This window comes from Mirounga leonina, unplaced genomic scaffold (assembly GCF_011800145.1).
Source record: "Mirounga leonina isolate KUSES-001 unplaced genomic scaffold, KU_Mleo_1.0 Mir_152, whole genome shotgun sequence".
Lineage (NCBI taxonomy): Eukaryota > Metazoa > Chordata > Mammalia > Carnivora > Phocidae > Mirounga > Mirounga leonina.
This window is the reverse complement of record NW_023270380.1, coordinates 7,625,015-7,639,365: the sequence shown is the minus strand read 5'-3', so window position 1 is coordinate 7,639,365 and position 14,351 is coordinate 7,625,015. Positions and strand designations below refer to the sequence as shown.

Genomic DNA, 14,351 nt, shown 5'->3' with positions numbered 1-14,351 from the left:
GAAACACGACTAGTTGAACTGAGAAATGTTTTACTTCTATTTAAGCCTATTCTAAAAGCTTTGCATTAAAGAACAGAACTTTTTAAAAAAAACATTTTATATAGTTTAATACAGTAATTTCAAACTTTTTGTAACCAAAAATCAACTTGAAAAGTTAAAACACATATATTTGGATCTTTCATAAAAGAAGTTGTTATTCTAATATCAAATAAAAGTCACTAAAGTTTCTCCTTGATACCTACTAGTGTACTATTAACATTTAAAATGAATTTAGAATTAATGCAGAAACCAATTAAATTTTGTGTGAAACTAATCTTTCAAAATTACAAGGCTAATGAAAATGTTACATCCTAACTGATCACTCATTTTCTGTGGAACTACGTGTTATTTTTCAATGCTCTTACTTATCGAAACTGGAACAATGATTAAAAACCGTAACAGTAAAACATAGAGCAATAATGGTAAGAGAAAATTTTAGTTTCATTTAAAATGTACACTACAGTAATTATAGTACAAAAAATAAGCAAACAAAAGAAACCAAAATTTGGCCATCCATCCTCTGCTTAATCCTAAACCTTAATGAATTGGTTAAGAACAAAAGCAGCCCAGAAATCAGTCATATCAAGTTATAGCATGGAAAAAATTTAGATTACCAAATCAGATTTCAAAGAAAAATGTCGTCATTAGGGGACAGAATAAGAATTTCAATCTTCAGAGGAAAACTCTCAGATGTTTGCAAAACTATAATTGATTAAAGCCATAATTTTATTACTTAAAATATATGAGTGCCATGAAATTTTACTTGCCATAAAGAAGCTTAGAACATAGTCACATGGTTAGAGGCATTTGAAAATGAAATAAAGGTTAATGACAAATAGCCATGCATAAAGCAATTAATTAAAATAGTAACAATAACAGCTCTGAAAACGTAAGAAAACACACAAATTGCTCCAAGAAAGATTCTGTTTTAAACCACAGACATAAGCATGAGGTTCCATGACACACATCACCTTGAGGCTGGATTTTTTTTTTTTTTTAAGTTCTTTAAGATATCACAGGTCTGCTGGACAAAGCAGGAAGTCAAACTTAAGGAAATCACAAGTAAAATGCATTGACTTAATTTCAGCAAAAAGAAAACCTCCAACACCTATGAACGAAACCATTCATACAAGTCAATGAGTTCATTAAAATACTACAAGTATACATAAATTAAGTACTTGCCCCTTCTGACTTCTCCACCGTGTTAGCCAGCATTTCCTGCAGGGCCCGGACAGAGAGAGACTGTTCCAGCACAAAGGTGCAGATGGAGAGGTCTGGGGGAACATTCTGTGTGGAAAGAGGAAAAGATACCATCACCACCACCATCAAGCAACCAGACCCAATTTACCTTATTATAGATCAGTTTCATTCACAGAAAAAAAAAGAGTACTTGTCAGTTCTCTAATAGCAGCTCCTAAATCATCAAAATACATTATCTATTCTGCTCACACGTTTTAATCCATTTTTGAATTTATGGATAACGATAGCTAACCATTTACTGAGTGCCTACTCTCCTAGGCATTGCACTCAGAACTTTATCAGCACCTCCTGTGGTTGTCTATAAGGATTATTACTATCATTGTGCGGACAAGAAAACAGAGAAGTTAGGTTACTTTCCCAAAGTCACAATAACTAAATTTTTCAAGGCAGTATTAAAAAGCCAGATTTCTTGGACTCTCAAGCATTCAGTTCTAATCTACCATGCAGCCAGCTCATTAAAAAATATAAAGAACAGAAAAATACTTGCCTCAAACTAATATTGAAGTTAATAAATAGAAAATTGAATTGGTACAAAAAAGCCTTTTACACAGGCTTCTCTTCATCCATAAAGAAAACAATTACTTTGTTTTACTCAAGTAGGATACATATTTGGCCTCTAACTTGAGTTGTGGCAATATGATTTTCTGCTCTGTCCTGGGATGGATGGATGGATGGATGGATGGATGGATGGATGGATGGGTGTATGTATGTATTGTTTTTCTCAATCATACTTTTCCCCTCCTCTTTCCTTCCTTTGAAACTTCCACTCCAGGGGTGCCTGGGTGGCTCAGTTGGTTAAACGACTGCCTTCAGCTCAGGTCATGATCCTGGAGTCCCTGGATCGAGTCCCACATCGGGCTCCCTGCTCAGCAGGGAGCCTGCTTCTCCCTCTGACTCTCCCCCCTCTCATGTGCTCTCTCTCTCTCTCATTCTCTCTGTCTCAAATAAATAAATAAAATCTTAAAATAAAAAAAAAAAAAGAAACTTCCACTCCAATCAATAACCCCATAAATTCTGAAAATCCCAAAAGGTAACTATCAAGGTGGTGAAGGAAACAGGGTAAGAACTACCTGGTGAGTTAGAACTACCCCAATCAGGAACAAGTACATTATCATGCATGCAGACTTTTGCTTTCGATAAGCAGGATCCAGCAGGCAATCCAACTGGGTCTGGGAAGATGCTCACAGGAGGATTTTCTTAACAGAAGAACATTATAAATACATTAAACACTAAATGTAAGTGAGACAATATCGTCTTCATAAAAAGAACATTAGGGGGATAAATTTGATAACCTGATATAATGTATCAAAATTACAATTTTCAATGTTTAAGTATTTATTAAATTGAACCACTACCACTAGAATGATTCTTTTTTTTTTTTTTTTTTTTTATTTGAGAGAGAGAGAGAGGGACAGCTAGAGAGGGAACACAAGCAGGGGGAGTGGGAGAGGGAAAAGCAGACTCCCTGCCGAGCAGGGAGCCCGATGCGGGGCTCGATCCCAGGACCTTGGGATTATGACCTGAGCCGAAGGCAGGCGCTTAAGGACTGAGCCACCCAGGCGCCCCTAGAATGATTGTTATCCGCAGACAATGATGCTTTGTGGTTTCAAGGCAAGATGAAGAGCTAGGGTTCCAGAATTAAAATTCTTTTTTTTTTTTTAAAGATTTTATTTTATTTATTTGACAGAGAGAGAGAGAGACAGCTAGAAAGGGAACACACAAGCAGGGGGAGTGCTAGAGGGAGAAGCAGGCTCCTGGCCGAGCAGGGAGCCCAATGTGGGGCTCGATCCCAGGACCCTGGGATCATGACCTGAGCCGAAGGCAGACGCTTAACGACTGAGCCACCCAGGCGCCCCCGGAATTAAAATTCTTTTGTGGAGGAAAGGAACATGTCATCTTGGCCACTGGGGTTACTCATACCCCACAAACCTTCCTGGCACTCATGTTTGTTCTGCTTTGTTTTATTTTTTAAATGAACTTTCCCTCGCTGGAATCCGCCATCCTCCTGTCATGGGCTTCTGTGACCCCAGCCAAATGTCTTTCCATTCCTCCTCAGACTATCTCAGCTAGTCGTCAAAACAAACTCCCAGATCTGGGCACAGCTACTGCCTTCATAATCTGCAGTCAGCCAGACAAGAGCTTTCTTTCCAAAATCCTCAGATAGAGGACTGGAAGCTAGGAAAGAACCTCTCTTCTACTTTGACATTTAGGAATAAATTCTTTTAAATTTAATTTTCTCAGTTCTAACTATATTAATTACAATTTATCAAATCAAGACAAATGCTACGGGGTAAAAAATCTGATACTCAAAGCATTTATTCTGATCTTATCCATTTAAAATGTGAGGGTTTGGAAGCTATACTCAAACAGTGCTAGTAGAATCCTATATTATGAAATGGTATGCTAGTGAACCAATTTCTCAAAAAAAAAAAAATACCTTGATTTGTAGCATTTGCCCATTTCTGTGACAAAAATAATAACTGCTGATTTCAAAGTCAAAGTTTATACATCAGCTCACAAAATTCCTAAATATGTAACACATAGCTCTCAGGAATCTATGAGAACTGTTCCCAGGGCACCACCAGACTGATTTCAGACCTGTATCCATTAATTACTTCAGAATGACTATAATGTAACAGTTAAGAACTTGGATTCTATAAACAGTTACCTAAGCAATAATCCTGGCCTCACCACTTAATACCTGCTAACTTTTCTTTTCTTTTTTTTTAAAGATTTTATTTATTTATTTGAGAGAGAGAGAATGAGAGAGAGAGAAAGCATATGAGAGGGGGAAGGGTCAGAGGGAGAAGCAGACTCCCTGACAAGCAGGGAGCCTGATGCGGGACTCGATCCAGGGACTCCAAGATCATGACCTGAGCTGAAGGCAGTCGCTTAACCAACTGAGCCACCCAGGCGCCCCCCTGCTAACTTTTCTTATTTTTGGTTTCCTTCCCTGGAAAATGACATAGTAATTATAATAACTATACCATCCCCGTAGAGAAACATAAATGAGATAATGTAAGTCAAGAGCTTATCACAGTGTCAAGAACATAACAAGAACTCAAAATAAGGGAGCCACTAACCTTAGTTTTGTATATTGTTATTTCTTTCTTTGGCAACTAATGAAGTACCACTCATTTTTTTAAAACTGATTCTTAAATGGACTCTACTTTGGAGAAATAGTGTTTGAAAACACAAATCAATAATTATGCCCCTGTTCATAATATCCAAAATGTTCTAGTATTTTCAAGAAAAGGTCATTTTTGGTAAAGTTTATATCCTGGATGTACTTCAATTGTTTCATGCTTCACTTTGCTCAAAATGTTAAAATATGGATCACTATACCAGCTTGCATTTATTTTAAAGATCCTTGAAAACCACATGGATTTGGAATGAATTAATCCTGCCACACCAATTTCATTTTGCCACAGACTGATATGCCTGTTACAAGATATTCTTCCAGACAGTGGGAGTTAGCAAGAGTAAACAAACAATCCACAGAGGCAACTCTTGTCCGTCAGAGACTCAACGCACTTTCTTCTGACCCATCCTTCTTCTTCTCCCTCTCACTTTGCCCTTCTCCTCCTCAAAATACACACAGATGTAATAGAAAAGCTGAGCAGGAAGAAAATGTTGTTTACCCCTTTTAGGAAAATATGGAACAATACATCAGAGCTCTCTGGGATCATCTGTTTTGTTTTGCTCTAAAGGAAAAAAGTCTGGTTATTTTAGGCAACAGAATCATTACCCTAACTTGTGACCTTTTACAGTGAACTACCAAAAGTATTCCTTAATTTAGGTGAGTGTTTCTTCAAATAACCTTGAACATTTTACAGCTAAACCATACTATGGCATTTATGTTAAGCCTCTGTTCCTACTTCCCAGAAATAAAGTTTAGTCAGGGGAAAATAAAGGGTCTCATTCATTCATTAAAGACCAACTAAATGGCCAAAAATCAAAATGACTCCTAACACCAGGCACAAGAAATAAAGTGTAACATTCTATAAACCTCTGGAGTGAGAGCTCGAACTCACAAACAACTGCAAGCTGTCATCTTGTCCTTCATCATTCATTTGTTCAATCAAGTCTTACTATAACTGAGAAATTTAAGTTCTCCAACTTCAATATGAAAACACGTTGCTTGCCCTTACGATGAGGGGCAATTGTAAAAGCAACCCTTAGGTCGTATGCTTTACATTACTGAGTGCTTCAAAACAGACCACGTCATAACGTAAAAGAAATACAGCACAGCATGTATGCCTATCTGCTTCTTACACATGATACATGACGTTTATTTTCCTGAAAAATTAAGTCAGAGAAAGTGCTTCTGTCTAAATGTCTACCTAGGCTGCCCAGAACAGTACCCAAAGCAAGCAGACAAAAGGTTAGTCATACTCTTCATGTGGATACAACCCCAATGTTATCGAGACGTGTACTTTCACAAGAATAAGAAACCTTAAGCTAACAGCCTGGCTATGTACCTTTTCTTCCGTTTAAAACACATACTGGTCATTGTTCTCCTCTGCCTGACAATCACCTAGACTTATGGGGGAAAAAATTCTCAAGAAGAACCACACACAGCATCTGGCTTTGTTCACACTGGAGAGACTGTATGAAATCAATTAGGTTTCCAACTGAGATATCCATCAAACCATTTGGCTTCCAAGGATATATCTGCCTAATCCATTTAAAAACCTATTGAAACATGCCATTACCTTAACTGAACTGCAACTGATAATTTGGGACTACATAAGTCACAGATCATCTCTCTTGTTATTACGTATAAAAACTGCATAGTGACCAACCACTCTATTTTAGCATCCTCATACCTTTGCTCATGTTTTTCCTCCTTTAGCCTACAATATCCATTTCCAGGTCACCCCCTATGGAAAATACTTCATGTTTTTGAATCACACATAAATAAAAACATATTCTTTATTGAAAATTCAAACAATATCGAAAAACTGAAAACCCTCTTTCCAAGTTTAATTATATTTATTCTCCCTTAACCTCCCTCCCAGGCATCACCAATTGGAGTCTGATGACCTTTGGATGTGCACCTTTTCAGGTCTTTTTCTATGCATTTACATACATATGCTCATATACAAGTATACAGAATGGCTTTTCCCATTCATGCACTCACTTTGTAAAAATTACATATTTTAAATTATTAATACATTTTAGATATCATTTTTTAGAGATCATTATCTATTAGGAGATCTATATCTACCTCATTCTTCATGACTGCTAGAGAATCTAGATATACCATATTCCTCCTAAAGATTGGTTCAAGTTCTCTGCCATATAACACTGCTATTCATCTCGGACCCTCACCCTCCCAACCACCATTACCAGCCTAAAGTGGTGGCTTACAAAAAAAAAAAAAAAAATTGGTGGCTTACACCACCAAATTCAGAGACAGAGAGTTGCCTCTGTGGATTGTTTCACTGTTTCCTTGAGTTGACCTCCATTTCTGAGTCCATCTATTGCTGGAAAAATAAGCAAATCTGCACAGAGGGATATAGGTAGTTACAGCCCTGATGACATATCTCTACTTTTGTTTCTGTTTTAGCAGTCCTGGATTTCTAATTCAAAGACAAGTTAATTTACCTTTTTACAGTGTCTTTTAAATGTGCTCCACATAACCTATAGGGTAACTCAGACATCTCAAAATATATTTTGAAAATTAATGGGGTGTTCAATCTTGATAATTTGACAGCATAGGAAAATGAGTAAGTCACTGCATCAGAGGACATAGGATTCAGATCCAGTGCATAACTATCCAAGGGATTTCAGGTAAATCAGTCTGAGCTTTCCCATCTGTTAAGTGGCAAAATACTTAACATATTTCAAAGAATTGTTTCTGAGGTTCAAATAAGAAAATCAATGCATTATAAACCAAAAAATTGCCAATAAAATATGATTTTATCCGCCGAATTTAAGAAAAACCTAAATCAGATAGAAAGCTCAGAATCACAGAGATGTAAATTAAGAGAAGAGCTACTCTTCTATGAAGAAATGTGAAGACAGTATATTTTAGAGTGGAGCAGATGGTCTGAGATTGAGACAGATTTGTTTTTGCTCAGCCACCCATCTGCTGAGTGGCCTTTGGCAAGGCACTATAACCACGGAGGGTCAACTTCTCCATGAACTATGGAGGTACCAAACTGTATCTTCTCCAAAAAATGAAGTTTTGTGGGTTTTTTTTTTTTAAGTTGCCAAGTAGAAACATGAACCAGACAAAAATTTCACCTACCAGATGGGGAATAATATTCTTTAAAAACATATATTTATATTCTACCATTCCAATAAAATTATGGTGTTGTATCCCATTCACTTACATGAAATACTGTAAAAAGAAATATCAAGCAGGATATAAGAAAAATCTTAGTTGACTTCTCCCTCTTTACAGGTCTTCAGAACTCCAATGATAACACTTCACCATATTCCCAGCCTGACAATGTGGTTATTACAAGACCTTCACACTTTTCCATGGGAGTTCACAGTTCTGGGTAGTTGGGTTTTTTTGTTTTTTGTTTTTTGTTTTTGTCATATTCTTTATCCCTTCATCCCACTTTGCACCAAAGGTTAATAAGAAATTGCCTTGGAGAAAGAAATACTTATCCTATATAAACTACTTCTTTTAGATCAGCTTTTTGATACAAGGCTAAATGTAATTATAACAGATGAAACTGATATGTCTGGGTTCCCCCAGGTCTAAAGCCTTTGAATCTCTTAAAAAAAAAAAAAAAAACAACAAAACTCAAGTCATTCCACCTGGCATTCTTGACAACACAGGTCCAGGTGGGGAAGGATCTATTAGCAGGTTTAAATGACTAGTAATTAGTGTAAATCACCACTACACACAGCCATAACTCTGTCAATTCAGCAGTTCATTAGGAAAATCCCAAGCGAATTAGTAGGGTTTCTCAGGATTTGCTCAGCGTTCATTTTGCCCATTGGCACACATCTTTTTATACAATGTATCAACATAATATTAAGTAGATACACCAACCTATCTTATCTTTGCAATTATTTTAACATTCACATGACTCAAATGTGTCAATGCAAATCTAGAGGTACACTAGTTTGACATTCCATCACGCATCACCTCTCCCATTCGAATATCACCAAGGAATATTATCTCAGGTCAAGTCTGTTCACACACCTTGAGTTGCAGCCACTGTTGGTGAGAACACAAGTACATGATATTTTGAAAGCAAAACACTCAAAACCAGAGGAGAGACTTCTGCCATCAATTAAGCCTCAACATGTAGGTATCTTAAAAATCACACATGCGACTAATGGTTCACTGTATCTAGCCCCCTGCTTCTAAACACTGCTAAGTCAAACCTATCTATCAGTCACAATTTTGATAACAGCCTAACTCTCCAGACTCTAGGTAATGGCCTACTTATGTAATTTGCATTTAGAACACATCATTTCTAGTCCTTAAGTACATCATGACGATGTTCTAGGAATGTGAGCTCCAAATTTAAAAAAATCTATTTTTTTAAAAGATTTTATTTATTTATTTGTCAGAGAGAGAGAGAGCACAAGCAGGGGGAGTGGCAGGCAGAGGCAGAGGGAGAAGCAGCCTCCCCATTGACCAAGGAGCCCGATGCGGGACTTGATCCCAGGACCCTGGGATCATGAGCTGAGCTGAAGGCAGATGCTTAACTGACTGCGCCACCCAGGCAACCCTTAAAAAAATTTATTTAAAAAAGCTGAAGTCTCACCACCAAATTCAGAGAGTTTGGAGCTACTTGTGTGAATATATATGTAAATGGATGGATACACAAACCACAAGAACAAATAAATTAGTGCAAATGGTGGAACCACTGCTGTAGTTCAAGTCACCACAAAGTTTCACTCTACTCAAAAGAGATTTTTTAAGAGTTAGCAAAATACACACATGTTCATTACTTATGCAGCAAGGAACTGGCATCGTCGTGACCGTAAGTAGACACTGATAACTAAGACAGAAATACTGTGTGGCCCAAATATTTGCTGAATCAGTGACCTCTCAGCCTTGCTCCTTGTTAAGATCCCAGTGAAGCAAAGATAGTGCTCAACCTTGGTAGATCCTACAGTGAAAATTTCTAATGATCAACAGTACTGTCTCCAGGAAGTTTTGTGAAAAGGAGATTTAGGTAGAATCTATTCACAGGCTCATTGCTTGAAAGTACTTGGGGGAAAAAATAAATTTTACCATAGCCAGGTCAACCTAATTATCTGACCTTTTCCTACAATAATCATAGTCCCTGGTCTCATAATCTGCTTAAAGAAAAGGAAAGAATTCACACAAACTTGTGAAAAGGCCAATCAACAGATTCTGAAATTACCTAGCGATCCACAGTAAGTCAGGAGAAGAAGAAAAAAAGAAAATGAGAATTATGGCTTCCAAATCAAGTTATGTAGAAATAAGATGATGTCTGCACATTTAATTAATCATGTAATAGAGTACAGATTTATTCAGGTATATCCTACCAATACCAACCATCTCACCCTTCGTAGGTATCTCACTCCGTGAGAATGTGCTGGATGATTTCATCTAAATTAATTTAAAATGGCAAGAGCTAAATTAATCGCTTAGTATCAGTCTGAACAAATCAAGCTACAATCAACTCAGTAACATCACTTGGAACCTCAAAACTAGAACTCCAAGTAGACTCAAATTGAGACATTCAGCACCAGGGAATTCTTACTAGGAATTCCGCTAGCATGGAATTTCTATGCAGTTGCAAGAATGTAAAATAAATATAACCATATAGAATTATGTAGATAATAATGGCTATATCACTTTTTAGGTGTTCTTTGCATGCTAGGTCCTAATTCTCATCACAACCCTACAAGAGAAGCAGTATTATCCCCACCTCAGAAATGGGTATATTGGTGAGTCAGGAAATTCAATGACTTGATCTAAGCCAGAAACTAGTAACAGGCATATCTGCTTCACCTAAAACCCATACCACATTGCCATTCTCAAGGTAATATCAGCCTGCTACTTGGCTGTTTTGTTTTTCCATCCATTTGTGGTATTACTTATTACTGATAACTTAAACCTAACATTACAGTGTTCATGCTCTAAAAAGAGCTCACAAACAGAAACAGAGTCATGATAACCCAAACTCTAGGATTTGTGCTTGAGGGACATTTTAAAAGCTCATAACCTGGTGTGAGTCCCTTTGGGAATGTATTAGCAGGAATAAAAGTGTAGTAAGGCATTAAAATAATCATCCTTTCTAGATAGATGCCTGTGGGTGTATTTGGATATAGGGACCTTTTCCTTGACCGAAGAAGAGAATCACCACTTTGGTAGGAGATAGTTATTTTCTGGCTGATGAGAAAAGTATACAGTGGAATTAAAAAACTAAGACACTTCAGGTAAGTAACACAGAATTGAAACTGAAACTGTTTTGGTGAAATTTAACCCGGACATAATGTTAGGTGGCCTGGACGTACTTCAGAGTTCAATTAATCCATATAAACTATAAACATACAGCTGAAGATAACAAATACAGTTTGGATAACCAAAAATTCCATCTTGCCTAATTTTGGCTCAGAAGGGGTAGGTAACACAAAGGTTAACACAAAGGTAACACCAAGAAATTAGAGGATATTTTAGGAAGATGACTCTAGCAGCTGGGTACATGATAAATTAGAGCCACAGTATGACACTTTTTGGTATTCAAGAATCAATTCAAAGAAGATAAAAAGGTTGATGAGCTACATTAAAAAAAATTATGGGGACTTCCTCTTATGGCTGAGTGTGGATGTTGGCTAATCTTCCCCCTAAAAAGCAAGGTGGATAAAATTGACAAAAATAAGCTTTCAAAGCTGTGGAACTTCAACGGTGTTAAAAAATATGTGTGACAAACTTTCTTATTAGAAAACTGCTGAACTTCAGAAAGGAACACTAAGAGTTGACAGTGTTATGTCTCAAGGCTTCTCCCATCTGCCCCCAGCTCAGCTGCTGTAGAGATTCTGCCAGAGTGTGGCATGGGGTAATTTGTGAGGACCAGAAGCTGTACCACATCATGGAAGGGAGCTCACTTAATGTGGAGTAGATCCTATGCATCATGCATACTACCTTGTCTGTGAAAGTGACACTTTCCAGCAAGACCTGACAGCTCTTCTAGATTGATTCAGTACATTTTTTTTTTTTGAGAGAGAGAGAGAGAAGTGTGCAAGATGAGGGTGGGGAGGGACAGAGGGAGAGAGAGAATCTCTCATGCTTAGCATGGAGCCCGATGAGGGGCTCGATCTCATAACCCTGAGATCATGACCTGAGCAGAAATCAAGAGTTGGACACTTAACCAACTGAGCCACCCAGGCACCCCCTGACTCAATACATTCCTGACTCAAGTAACAACCATGCAAAATAGTCCCAAGTTATTCACAGACTACAGGTTAACCTGACGTAGCATGTGCACAAAGACACAAAGAACCCAACACAAAGTAAATCCAAAGCAGAGTTCAAATGACCTGAACTTCTCATGCACTTCTCTACCCACACACAGGTCCATCTGCAGGGGACATAAACCTTACTGCTCAAAGTATCTGTTTGCAACCTCTATACAATCATTTCTCTAACTCTAAGCTATGCATGAACAGGGCAACTTATAGGAATCCAGGTTTAAATAAAAACAAGAATGAAAAAAAAAAGTTGGAGAAGTGACGTCAGTGTCAAAACATTACCGGGGAGACAGATTTCACAGATTTAGCCCAGGCAAGTCACTGAAAAAAGAAAAGACAAACAAATTAAACTAACAACACAAGCACCTTGAACTGGGAAACATCAAAATTTATTCTTCCTACAATATTATATATTTAACCCCCCCAAAAATGTACCATAGGCAAAAACAAAACAAAACAAAACAAAACAGAGGTGTACCAATACTGAGGGAAAAAATTAGTCAAGAGAAACTGTCCCTGAGTGTCCCCAGATGTTGGAGTTAGCAGAGAAAATCTTCAAAGCAACATTTAAACATATAAATATGTTTAAAGAACTAAAGGGGGCCGCCTGGGTGGCTCAGTCATTAAGCGTCTGCCTTCGGCTCAGGTCATGATCCCAGGGTCCTGGGATCGAGCCCCGCATCGGGCTCCCTGCTCCGCGGGAAGCCTGCTTCTCCCTCTCCCATTCCCCCTGCTTGTATTCCCTCTCTCGCTGTGTCTCTCTCTGTCAAATAAATAAATAAAATCTTTAAAAAAAAAAAAAAAAGAACTAAAGGAAGCTATGTTTCAATAAAGGAAAGTGCTATAATAATGAATCAACAAACAAAAATTCTCAGTAAGGATACAGGAATTACACAAAGAGAACCAAATGGAAATTCTGGATTTGAGCATACTAACTGAAATAATAAATACACTAGAGGGTCTCAACAGCAGATTTGAGATAAAAGGAGAAAGAATTAGTGAACATAAAGCTGTACCAATAGAAATTATTCAATCTTTTCTGCACAAAGGGAAAAACATGGAAAAAAATTAACAAGCCTCAAAAACCTCTGGAATAATATAAAATATATCAACATACAGGTAATATAATGTATGTTAAAGAACAGGATAAAAAGAAAAGGCAAAACATATATGTGTATATGTATATACATATACACATACATACACATACACACATATACATATATACGCACATATATACACTATATATACACACACATATACATACACACATATACATATGTACACGCATATACATACATATACACATATATATATTTAAGTTTTTATTTAAATTCCAGTTAGTTAACATACAGTGTAATATTGCGTTCAGGTGTACTGCAGCCAGTCTGGAAAAGGGTATGGAGGTGCCTCAAAAAGTTAAAAATAGAACTACTCTACTATCCAGCAATTGCACTACTAGGTATTTACCCAAAGCATACAAAAATCCTGATTCAAAAAGACATAGGCATCCTGATGTTTACAGCAGCACTATCTACAATACCAAACCATGGAAATAACCCAAACGCCCATCAACTGACGAACAGATAAAGAAGATGCAGTACACACTCACACCCACACCCCAATGGAATACTACTCAGCCATAAAAAGACTGAAATCTTGCCATTTGCAATGATGTGTATGGAGCTAGAGAGTGTTATACTGAGCAAAATAAGCCAGTGAAAGACAAATACCATGATCTCATTCATACATGGAATTTAAGAAACAAGATATAGTTGAAGAAATAATGGCCAAAAACTTGCAAAATTCTAGGAAAATAACTAGTTTACATATCCACACATTCAAGAATCACAACAAATCCCAAGCAGGATAAATACAAAGAAATTCACACCTAGACAAATGATAGTCAAACTATTAAGAGTCAAAGACAAAAAAATAAAAAGAAAGAAAACATCTAAAGCAGCAAGAAAAAAATCACTCATCACATACAATTGAGAATCAGTATAACTGCTGACTTATCATTTGAAATAAAGACATTCCAAGATAAACAAGGATGGAGAATGTATTGCTGCCACAGCTGACTTACAAGAAATGATAGGGGAAGTCTTTCAGGAACTCAGAAGAAATGGTTGAATGCTCAGAAACATACAGCCTATCAAGATTGAGGCATAAAGAAATTAAAAATCATACCAGACCAATTACTAGTAAGCAGGATTTTGTGGGTGACTGAATAAGCTTTTAATTTTTCTTAAAATCTTGGTACAACATTCAATACATAAATTCAATTTCAATAATTATTTCATTACTTTATTATTTATTTCAAAAAGGCTAAAGATACAGTTTACTGTAAGAGATACTAGATATGAATCTAAATTTCATAAACCTATCTTGATCATTTTTGGCCAAAAAGTCTTTTTTTCATTTGCTTTTTTTTTACTAGCAACATGGCTGAAGAACTCATATCTTGAAATAAAAAGAAGGGTTAGCTCTGCATTTTCTTGTTACTGTTACCTTCACACACTTTTTAAAAATTTTTCATTCCAGTGTGGTTAATATACAGTGCTATATTAATTTCAGGTGTACAATATAGTGATTCAACAGTTGTAATATATTACTCAGTGCCCATCAAGGTA

General features: G+C 36.8%; 1 protein-coding gene across 1 annotated transcript in view; it reads right to left on the bottom strand.

Annotated features, from left to right (window-relative positions):
• RYR2 (ryanodine receptor 2) overlaps positions 1 to 14,351 on the bottom strand; it is a 725,313-nt gene that overhangs the window by 458,037 nt on the left and 252,925 nt on the right. Inside the window, exon 3 of the mRNA XM_035008528.1 lies at positions 1,222 to 1,326. Within this exon, the coding sequence (XP_034864419.1) occupies positions 1,222 to 1,326 (105 nt within the window). The remainder of the gene's footprint in view (positions 1 to 1,221; positions 1,327 to 14,351) is intronic.